The 11912-nt window shown below is 42.4% G+C and overlaps 1 protein-coding gene across 1 annotated transcript; it reads right to left on the bottom strand.

Annotated features, from left to right (window-relative positions):
• Positions 1 to 2755: 2755 nt before the first annotated feature.
• nkain1 (sodium/potassium transporting ATPase interacting 1) lies at positions 2756 to 10940 on the bottom strand. Its single transcript, XM_072676221.1, has 8 exons — positions 10525 to 10940; positions 9989 to 10313; positions 7772 to 7909; positions 7173 to 7253; positions 5654 to 5851; positions 5304 to 5364; positions 5094 to 5175; positions 2756 to 3978 (listed from the first exon to the last, which is right to left on the bottom strand). Exons 2-8 carry the CDS (start codon positions 10040 to 10042, stop codon positions 3969 to 3971), a joined length of 624 nt encoding a protein of 207 aa, XP_072532322.1. The 5' UTR covers positions 10043 to 10313; positions 10525 to 10940; the 3' UTR covers positions 2756 to 3968.
• Positions 10941 to 11912: the final 972 nt, after the last annotated feature.

Below are 11912 nucleotides of genomic sequence, written 5' to 3'. Positions count from 1 at the left end.
ACAGCTCTATTCAGCATTAAGGGGGGAAGTGCTGGGAGCCCCATCAGTGCAGTCACGTTCACAGATAAAGCTGCAATCAGAGGGTTTACGTCCATTTTACTACAGTGCTGGATTCAAACAGACCTAAATTCAACAACTTGAACTACACTATTGTCACTCCAAAACCCAGCATCTCCATTTTGGTGTTTTTATGTTTCTAGATCATTTAAAGATCCAATCTGAGGATTTGCATCTATTGTATTGCCATGCTGGGTTCATATAGGCCTTGACTGCCCTACCTGAGCAAACTACATCACAGTCAGAACAAAACCTGGAATCTCCTATTTGTCATTTTTGTGTGTTCAAGATTTATTTAAAGATGCAATCTGAGGATTTACATCTAGTTGAATTAAGTGCTGAGTTCATATGGACCTTAACTCCCCTACCTGCATAAACATCACTGTCAGAACTAAACCCGGTACCAGTAGGTTGTTGGTTTTTATGTTTTTAGATGAGTTAAAGATGCAATGGTGACATTGTGCATAAATAAAACGTTAAGGAAATGGCCATAACGAGTAAGGTGTGGGAACGAGATAGTTGAGTTGTAGCCACACCTTAATAAGGCATGGGAAAGGGATCATTAACTCATGGCCACAACTTAGTTTTATTTATTTAAGATGTCACCAGAGGGGCTCTGTAAGGCAATCATACGGCACTGTCAGAACAAAACCTGGCAGCACTGTTTGTCTTTTATTCTGTTTTTTACATGAGTGGGACACACTGGTTTTATATATTGTGTCAGAATATCACTAAGAGTCATGAAATCTTTTAAAATAGCTAAGATTAAAATTTTGTTACATTGAATTGCACATTTGCGAGCATGTGTTCTCTTTCTGTAAACATACTAAGATTTTGCTTCAGAAAAGCACATAGTTTTATACAGTACAACTGGTAGTAAAATGCTTTGACAACTATCCAATCATATAAAAACAAGATGAACAAGACATCTAAACATAAAAAGGTTAAAAAACAGAAATCTGTTGAGATAAGAAACTACATATGTAGGGATCAAAAGTACTGGTTGTGTATGAAAGCCTTTAATGGCCTGGTTCCCTGTCCAGTGGGCATTCCTGCCTTATGCCCAACTATCCCGGGTAAGCTGCAGGCCCATCACGACCCTGACCAGGAAGAATCGGATAAGTGGACGGATGGAAAACACATACAGACAAAGCCACATTACTTGCACTACCAGTCAAAAGTTTTAGAACACCCCCAATTTTCATTGTTTTTATGGACATTTAAGCAGTTCAGCTTCCATGAATAACCTAAGATCCAGTGACCTTAAATGGTACAAAGGCAGATTTCTAAGAGTCAACAGTTTGTGTGATTGACGGCTCACATGACAACACTTTGTAGCACAGCTTAACACTGGACCAAGTTTCAACTATGAAGAGAAGGTGTGGAGCTGCAGGTTTGACAGGTTTAGCGGTAATAAGAAAGTCATTGCTAAGATGACAAAACAGGAAAAGCAGGCTTGCCTGGACCATGCAGCATGGCCAGTGAACTACTGAAAGAAGTAAGGGTGTTCTAAAACTTTTGAACATAGCAGTCAACTCAACTGAGCATACATTGACGTATATAATGTATATTGAAGCAGTTTATAATAATAATATATTAGTTTCTAATAATAACAAATGAACTAAAGATTGAACATACCCAAAATAGAGGCATACACAAGTTGTTAAATAGAGAGAAATATATGCTACGTTTCCCAGTAACCTTAATGCAGCTGGGTCTAGTCCCAGTATAATATACGCTATACATAAGTATTGGTATATTAGTATAAGTATTATCATCAGCATTGACAGATATCTTCATGAAATACATTGGATATCCCCATATTGCTCCATAGCTCAATGCTGGGGATGCTTTATATCCCTTTAGTCCATGCCTGGCATGCTTATCTGCTCCAGAGTCCTATTCAATTGGCAGTACTTTTCTACAGAGACTAGACAACCTGTGTTTGTGTGTATTTGCACATCTGTGTCAGCAATGGGTACAACTTAAAATAACTGAATGTATTAATTACAAGGGCTGTCCATAAACATTTGGACATTTGCTGTATATGCAACATCATAGTCTTAGGCATGTTTTATTGCAGGAATATTGAGTGAAAGTGTATTTAGCACTTAAAAAAACCTTTGTTCATTTGTTCGAGGTGTTTTGTTATTGCTGGATTTCACATTATTATGATTTCAATAAACCAGCACTCTAACCATTAAGACTCCAAACACGCCCAAAACCTGTGATTGCTGCATTTGCCTAGGACTCACCCTGGTCCCCCACATAGCAGGCGAGATTTCTTCCACTGAAGCAGCAATGCGATGTGAGCAACAAGTACATACATTCATCTTCTTATCTGCTTCTTCCTGGTCAGGGTCACGGCAGGTCTGGAGCCTACCCAGTAACACTGGATGCAAGGCAGGAATACCAACTTGACAGGGTGCCAGTCCATCACAGGGTACGACACACACCCAGGGGGCAATTTAGCACGGTCAATCTAACTAGCATGTGTTTTCAGGAGGGGGGGGGGTTGGGTCCACACAGACATAAAAACACCCTTTACAGACTAGAGCAAGGATCGAACCCACAACCGCAGACCCATGGAGCTGTGCAGCACTCATACTACCTGCAGTGCCATTTTTTGTAAACATGGCCTCACGTCACAGGCAGCTGTTTTGTTGTCCTTTAATGAAACACACACACAAAGAAGGAATAATCTAGAAAGAGTTTATTAGTTCCAACATCAAACACGCCCTGCAGATGTGCCCCTCACACACACACTAGCCATGTACATGAACATACATTCTTTGTAAGGATGTTTACAAATAAACATTTATGGCTACTCACATTCATTATGTGCACAAGCACATACTTTTAGTCCATACACACACTCACACATACATACACACTTACACACAGTCACGCAAGTGAGGGCCACTCTGATGTGCATCCACTCTACAATCAGTCTGATATTTACATGCAGAAAATCCTACTATTCCCTGACTAAACAACTATCCCACCTAAAACATTCATCTAACACATTACACTGTATTGGCTTAGGTCAGAGTATAAAGAAAAAAAGTCTTCTCCCTGACACACGCGCGCACACACACACGCACACACACATACGTACTGCAGAGCTGAAGGGGGGCAGCTCAGACAAGAGTTCAAAGGTTACCTGGGTCAAAGGCTATCCTCCTCGTGAATACACTAGAAATACACACATGTATACACACAGACGCACACATGGTAATTGAATCTGTTGTGGTCCTCACATCTTCCCCCTACAATGCCTAGACAAATAGGCAACACAATGTGGACCTTAGTGGCGCTGTCTGTTGCTTTTTCTGCTTACGTTCTTTCCCTCTCTCCCAGGCCATGGGCAAAAGCACATACTGTCCACTGAGGACACACAACACTGTACGTGCTCAACACGTGTGTCAGTGAGCATCTATTTAAGAATTGTGCAACACACAAAAAACATCAGCATATCCGGATTTATACCATATCATGGAAGCACACCATAGTCAGAGTGATCAGCTGCAATGCACTATGGCTTTGAAACGTCACCTTCCTTTCCGAAAAGTAAGAAAGGAACTGGAGTTGTACTCTGCGGTAGAGATCCCGGCTAGGTAGTGGTCTAAACTGAGCGACAGTTTGTGCACTTGACTTCCTAGGTATATGGAAACATGCACTAAACAGTGTGGCAGTACAAGCTTTAGCCCACAGCCTCTCGTTCACAGTCACTTACTGAACACACAGTGTCTGTGCTTGCAGTTCATGTTTTCTGCCAGCAGAGGGAGACAGTTTCAGAAACACAGAGACTGAATTTTGGAGAACTATATATCCCACAATGCACAGGACGGCTTCTCTCAAGAGCTCATCTGCTGTTTCACGCGAATGCAGGTGGGAGTGGATGGGTCCTCTTACCCAGCCCTAAACAGAGAAAGACAAAGAAATTAGGCAAAATGAGAAAAAGAACAAAAATGACTGGTAAGGTCTGGTGATAATGAGACATAGGAATGCTCACTGTTATAAACATAAGTACACAGATTTCTTTAGGAACTTTATGGAGCCCTTAAACAGCTAGCTGTTTTATTACCCTAAAGCAACATTGTGTTGAAGTTCTACCTTAAAACAACAGCTTGAAAATCATATTGATGGTCCACTGCCTCAGTGCGAATAGCGTCTCTACAATTGCCACTCCAGGCAAGAATGCTGCTAACTGCACTATAGAACTCTGGTGAAGATGCACAAGACGTCTTACGGTGCATAACACTGCATAACCCTAGTCATAATTGTGTCAAATCTTGTAATATCACTCTTTTACTTTCACTTGTCAACAAATGCATGTGTAGAGCTGTCCATGAGGTGGGCCTTAAAGCGCAATTTTAAATTACAGTCTGCAACTTTAGGGGGAGCCCAAGAACAACATTTCATCATTGAAATGGAATTTCACATTTTTTGCACACATTCTTTAGACACTTTTAAATCATATAATTATTACATTTTAAAGCAGGGCTTTGATTAATCTTTGTCTATAACTTTCCACAACCGAAGTCTTCAGGTTTTCAAATACATGTGCCAAAATGTTTTTTTTAAATTGCTGTGACTGGTCTTTCTGATTAGCTATTGCAGCCCTAATTACAAGGAAACAATTTGTAGCAGATGAATCCAGATGTTTCTGCTAATCAATGATAGAAAGCAAACTGCAGCATTTGATTGATTTCTGTTGACCTACTTTCCAGTTCCAGTAATTCCTCGAGAACAAAACACAAGCTTGCTGTTCCGAAATTCTTTCTAATATAATTTATTTTGTTGAGTAGCGTTGTGCTCACTGTGTTCTTAGCACTGTGTTCTTTAAAACATCTACTCTCCTCCTGGATGTCTAGTATACTTTATATAGTTCGCAGAAATTTGTAACTGGTTCCCAAGAACTCAACTGCTTTCTTCAAAGAAAGAAATTCCTTACTGTATGTATGTTTACCTGCTTCTGTTCTAATGTGACTTTTAATCACGATCATAATGAACATAATGAAGAGGACACTTACGTGTAGAGAGGCTGCAGCTGTAGGTGGGAACTCTTTTGTGGAGGCTGGTAACCATAGGAGTCAAATCCACCGATAAAATCAACTGTGACATAGACAGGGAGAAGTCAGTCTTTAATGCTTTACACACTGACATGAACCAGAACTAGAAACATTATTGAAGAAGATGCGATATACAGTAGATACAGTGTAACAATGAAGCATGATACTTACAGCTGTCCTCATCATCCAGGAAGACTTTGCTAACATAGCAGGCATATACAAAGCCAAAAAGCTAGGGAGGGAGAGAGAGAGAGAGAGAGAGAGATAGAATAATTTAAAACAGCTGTGCTTAGATACTACATGGAGCAGTAGGTATATACATTCCCCTAAATAAATTTTAGATGCCTAATGAACAAAAGTCTACTTTAGCCTAGGTCTTGGGTACACAGCTTAAGCCACATATGATATTGTTCCATATTAAACTGCACCGGCCCAGCTCACAAAAGGCTTAATATTAAGCTAATGAGTAGAATCAGGTGTTTTAGACTGTCTACACTGCCAGAAAGAGGTCAAACACTTACTGCGAGAAACACTTGCAGGGCAGAGCTGACCACCTCTATGTACTGGTAGTCCAGCAGGCAGCCACTGACTGTGATCACATGGTGGTCTTGTGGAGCCAAAGGCGAGTCAGGCACTGTTGTAACTAAGCAGCCGGGCCCATTCTCCATCCACCAGGAGCGATGTAAAGAGGTGTTAAATGTCATCAAGAAATCTCTGTTCTGCACATGAAAAAAGTGGCAAACAAATTCACAGGTTAACACTATTTATTCAACATGGAGGTACATTATATGTCCAAATATATGTGGACACTCCTTCTAATGAATGGAAACGTCAGATGAGGTAGACCATCATGCTTAGGAGCAGCACGGAAACAAGCATGGGGAGAGATCTGTCTTTTAGCAGAATCATCTTTACAGCTGTTTGCAATCATTCTTATAGCTGTGTTGTTTACAGTTCAGAGACGCTGAGTAGGACGAGCAGTGGCCCACCTAATGAGACCTGAAATTCATGTACACTAAACATCTGGTAGCTTAAACACACCAAACACCAAAAGCGTTTATACCTTTATACATTTTTCAGAATGTATAAAGCAAAGGTATATACCATCTGCAGGGCCAGTCATTGGTCACCCGTGCCAACTGATGAGAGAATCGTGTATCTTATGGCTTGATACATCATCAATTATTCGAAAAAGCCCTTTTCTATCACTCTTTCACATTTTGATCTTGTGATAGTCAGACTTTTCCACTTTGTCCTGTCGAATTTTGGGGCCTTTTTGTTTTTCATATTTGGGTTTTCTAACGCTATTCAATAAAACCCGCTTCAGTTTTAGGTGTTGAAAGGCTTCCACTAGTTTGCTGGTGTATGTACATTTTGGGAGTTTTTGGGGTTTTACATTTTTTTCCCCTTTTTTACAGCCCTGCATGTCACGTCCATGTACTGAACGTCCCTTTAATCACTTGATATGCAAAACATTGATGATGAAAATTCTACCAGTATTACAAGTATTATAACCTTCACCTTCCTCACCCTCATAACAATATTTTCAAGAAGTGAATTCTGCTGTCTGGGTTTGGGTAGAAGATAAACTGTCCAAGTTTTGAACAGGTTAGACAGCTCTTATTTTTGGTTATTTTCCAATGTTGCCAATGCACCTCACCCCATGTGTCCCTCATTTCTAATAAGTCAGTAGGTGCCAGCTAAAAATTCAGCTTTTCAAAATATGTGAAGGCAGGCCTCATAAGGAGCAGGATGGGCATTAATGAGACCACTGCCAGACATCCAAACTTAGAATACAACAAACTTAGCTTATTTCAACTTTAAGGTGTTTTTGGATTGAAAGCTGAACTGTGACAGTATTATGTACTGATCATTTTAATGTGCTAATATTCTGTGTATTAATCTTCTTATTCCATCGCCGTATTTTAAGGTGTTTCTGATTCCAGTCATGTTGTAAACAAAGTCAAAGCACTCAAATTCTCACGTTGCTCAAAATCTGGTGTTGATACAGACTGAGCCAAACCTTCTGCTTTCACTTACTTGAGACAGGTGGCCCACCTCCAGGTAGAAACAGATGATGAAAGAGTTCCAACCAACCCAGACCACCAGCCATACTGCATACTAAGAGGGAACACGAGCACACCGTGATTATTCATGATTATTCATTTTCAAATGTATCATTTACATTTTAACCATTATAACCACACATAATCCTGCATCCTATTCAACATGCATGAGAGACTCAACTGGTTCTGAAAATAGTATAAGCCACTCAAAACATTGAGTTTGACATTCAAACTACATTTAGTCAAAAACACTGCTGCTAGTTCTGCTGTTGTGATGCATAGTAATTTAGATAAGTTTAGATGAGCCACTTTCATCTACTTTAATTTCAGCAATTTTTCAGAGCATTAAACAACAGGAGGGACTGATATATATAGCGCTATGTGATGATTCATTTAGCTATTATTGGCTATAGTAGTAGATGATGTGAAAAAGAGTTTTTTACAATTATGTGTAATACCTGATGACTGAAATTGTTATGGATGAATCCAAAGGCTATATTGGCCTCTTCCAATGTTCGTGTCTCTGCTGTGTGTGTGTGTGAGTGAATGAAGGTGGAAGCTTTGTGAATTTACCAGGATAAGATATCGAGAGCGGACCTGCACCGTCCCGAACACTCCTAAAATAACGGCCATGATGTGGAGGAAGTTGGCCAAGATGGGAGCCCACTGATAGCCCAGGAAATCAAACACCTGCCTCTGCAGCGCAGCCAGCTACAACATGAGACGCACGCGCGCACACACACACACACACACACACACACACACATAAAATCAATGTACACTGATTGTACAATGTACAATGAACACTGTAAATTGCTAGACATGTACACATTTGCACTGTAGAGAGTAGAAAGAGTCTCTGTATATCGTCACTGTCATCCAAAAACCTTGTCTTCTGTTTTAACAAAATTTAAATCTGGCAGCTGTTCATTGTGTCAAAATTTCATAATGAATTGACCAATAAAATGCACCAAATGACTGGGAAAAATATTTTTACATTGACAGTTAAGAAGGTTTTTTGTTTTGTTTTTACAATTATGAGTAATACCTGATGACTAAATCATGATGACAGATGTATCCAAAGGCTATATTTAGGCCTCTTTAAATGTCCTTGTCTCTGCCGTGTGTGTGTGTGTGTGTGTGTGTGTGTGTGTGTGTGTGTGTGTAAATGCAGGTAAAAACTTTGTGAACATAGAGAGCGGACCTGTACTGTCTTGAACACTCCTAAAATAGATGTACAGGAAGGTGGCCAAGATGGGAGCCGACTGACAGCGCAGGAAACCAAATATTTTGGACCAATAAAAATAAATTAAATGACTGGGAATAAAATATCTTGACACAGACTTAGAGTTAGGGTTTCTTCCTTCTCCTTCTCCAACGACATACTGGCTATACTGTTAGGGAATATCCATCAACAACAGTGCTGACAACAGTGCAGCACAGAGGCTGCTTGCTCATTTCTGTCAATGAGCAATTACATAGCCTGCAATGCTAGCTGCTCCCTTGCACATGCTTAGGATTTTTAAAATAGGCATGCTATGATCTAGCCCAGTTTTTGTTTGTCTCACAGATGCCCAAACAGTATGTTCTTTTCCAGGCTTTCCAGTGAACTGTGTACTGGCTCATTTTTAAGGCAGCCTTTACAACATACTGTTGCAATGCTGGCCTGGCCTACATAGCAGAGCAGGCTCCACGTTCCGCTGGCAGCTTTACCCCGGCACAGGACGTCTGCTCTTGCTGGCTTCCATTAACGGCTGATGCTCAAACAAGCCACAAGCATCCAAGAAGCGGTCAGGATGCCTGGCACATGCACTGTGAACTGCCAGGGTGAAATAAAAGTGAGAGTAGGAGCAGAGCTACAGCAGAAAGTGTGAGTTGTTCAGAAGATGTACCATCCTGACAGCTGTGAGTGCATTCCCTGCTTAATCAACACAAGAGTGGCATCGGACGCTGCTCATGTGTCAAGTTGTCGGCGGCCAGGCTCAAATTGACCGTTAAGCTTCTAAATGGATGACACATGATAGTAAAAAAGAAGCAATAAGATTACAGTTCAGCTCAAGGAGTGAAACCGGGTGTCTGTCATACCCGTCCAGTAATACTCACCGTGACCAATCGAGTATCTGTGGATTGCCCGCCCCAAATGACCCGTAAAGAGGCCCAATAAAACGCATTACTCTATTTAGGCCGGGGGCAAATAAATGCAAACAGCCCATCTCTCTCTCTCTCTCTTTCTCTTACACACACACAAGCAATACCCCAGCCCTCCGCTGCAGCTGTTTCCATGGAAACTGCCTGGAGCCCCAGCCCACAGCCCTATGAGAAAAGAGCCCCTACCTCAGGAGATCCCTTATGCATGCACACACACAGGCACAAACACACACACACTCTCTCTCCCTCCCAGTAGACTCTCATACTCACAAATCACACATACACAGATCTGGGGCATTAAGTTTCCAGAGTTGGGCACCACAACAATTCCAGTACACACTGCAGAAACATTAACTGGGACAGACACCCACCCTACAAGGCCTCACTCCCACCACTCTGGTATACTTACCTTACCACAGCCTTGCCTCAGTACTGCCACCCACCCATCTCAAACACACACACACTCTTTAACTCACTCTAACTTCTACATATGTTCACACACACAGACACCCAGGCTTAGACTGTGGTGGCTTAGGCTGTGGTGGCCCCCCCAACACACACACACTCTCTCACTATGACCTCTCCCACAATCACACATGGCCATACACTGATCACAGCCACCATTACACAGCCTGCTCTTACCAGCTGCAGTGAGCAGATGACCACCAGCGTACACCTCCCATCGCACCGGCCCATGCTCTCGCGCTTGAGGCACGGCTTGGGCCCCGCGAGGCGTCGCGGAAACGCGGGATCTCCCGTGAGCTCCAGCGTGAACGGTGCGCGAGCGCGCGCGAGACTCCCTTTTCCAGCAGTCGGTCAGCACGTCAGGGAGCCCGGGCGGGCCGCACCCACGCGTTCCGTGCGCTGGCGTCCCTCAGCAGAGCCGCTGACCATAATACCGCCCGTGTCCGGCGCTCCGGTCACCCGCGCGCTCACGCCGAACCGAACCGCAGCGCTTCTGCCACGCCTTCATTCCGCACGAGAGAGCACAAAGGACAGAGAGGGGGAGAGAGAGGGAGAGAGAGAGCTGACACATTTAACTCGCAGAAATCAGCATCATATGATATGCATCACACGGAGCGCGAGGAGGAGGAGGAGGGGGGGGTGAAATGGCGCGAGGGGCAGAAAATAAACGCAAATGCAATCTGCGCGGGACACAAAGCGCCTTTGTGACTCACCGAGTCCGCCGCGCGTGCTGTCTGTCCGATGTCGCTTTCCTCCGGCGATCTGAGAGGCCGATTTCAGTGCAGCTGGAGCCTCGCGCGCTCCCCCCCCCACTTCTCTTCCTCCTCCTCCTTCTTCTCTCCTCCACAGTCCCGCTCGGGCTCTTTGTCAACACTCGACAGGAGAGCGCGAGAAAGGGATTGTGGGTGGAAACCGGCCCCTCGCGCTCGCCCACCCGCCTCCTTCCCGCCGTCTCACAAAGGAGGGCGAGACACGCACGAGGCGCAGCAGCGAGACCCGAGCAATCCGGGAGAAGCGCTGAAGAAGGTGAAGAATGAAGGACGACGGCTGGCCGGTTTCACCCTCTAATGAGAGATTAGGTCACATAGAGCTGATGTAGCGTTTCAGCACGATCAGCTGCCGGTAGAGCTGGGCGATACTCATCACGTTCATCACTGTGATTTAAAAAAAAGAAGATATCGCGATACAACACGAGGATTAAGTATCAATAATGTTGTGCTATTGCAGATTTGTCACAGTAAATGATTTTATCTCTTTAAATAAAATGCAATAATATATTTATTATATATGAATACAGAATTATTGTTTCATTCATTAAAAATAACCTCTGTGAAAAAGGTTCTGCCCCTTGAAATGAATACTTTTTATATGCTTTTATAGAAGCAATAACCACAACAATCATTTCACATTATTGTGCAATTTGAGTCAACTATCTTTGCAGAGCTGCTTTTAAGCAGCATTATTTTAGCAGTTGTACCAGGGAGAATAGCATCTCTGTCGTTGCCACTTACTCAGGATCTTAGAAGTGTTTAAATCCATAAGCAGGCTTTTATCCTAACTGTTTTTTTTTTATATAAATATCTAGTGTGCATTTTAAACCTTTGTGAACTAGATATCCATAATGGTAAAATTCAATATGAGTAAGTTTCATCATTAAAGGCCTGGCTGTGTTCAATCAGCTGGATCTCATTGTCAATTAAGATTAATTAGTTGACTGAAATGACTCAACTCCCTTTTTAAATGAGTTTTATTAGCAAAGCCTACAAACCTCAAGCTGTGCTTTCCTCACATTCAACACTAAATACCATTTTAATTAACAATTTTAACTGCAGTCTCAGAATCATTGAACCCCCTGATTAGAATCCCTCATAAGAGCACACATTTGCAAAATCAAAGGCTTTAATACTTGCTTCAGGTTTGCTGACTCACATTTGCTTGCATGTTAGAAAAAAGACAGTTGTCCAAAAAAGTTCAGAGAACAGATCACTGCCTTGCACAAACAAGGAAAATGATTTTAAAAGACAGCAAAGGCACCCAATGTTCCCAGAGATACAGCTGGATACAGCTGGAAACATAGTTCACAAGTTCAAAGTTAAAGAAA

This window comes from Salminus brasiliensis, chromosome 3, assembly GCF_030463535.1.
Source record: "Salminus brasiliensis chromosome 3, fSalBra1.hap2, whole genome shotgun sequence".
In the NCBI taxonomy this organism is placed as follows: Eukaryota; Metazoa; Chordata; class Actinopteri; order Characiformes; family Bryconidae; genus Salminus; species Salminus brasiliensis.
This window is presented reverse-complemented; position numbering and strand designations above follow the sequence as displayed.

Bases quoted from the DNA above. Each gene is read 5' to 3' on its own strand.
- nkain1 (XM_072676221.1), bottom strand. From the start codon at position 10,042: ATGGGCCGGTGCGATGGGAGGTGTACGCTGGTGGTCATCTGCTCACTG. The intron at 5,852-7,172 runs GTAAGTGAAAGC...TTTCATGTGCAG, and splicing joins AGGTGGGCCACCTGTCTCAA to AACAGAGATTTCTTGATGAC. The intron at 5,365-5,653 runs GTAAGTGTTTGA...CTCCCTCCCTAG, and splicing joins CCCTGCAAGTGTTTCTCGCA to CTTTTTGGCTTTGTATATGC.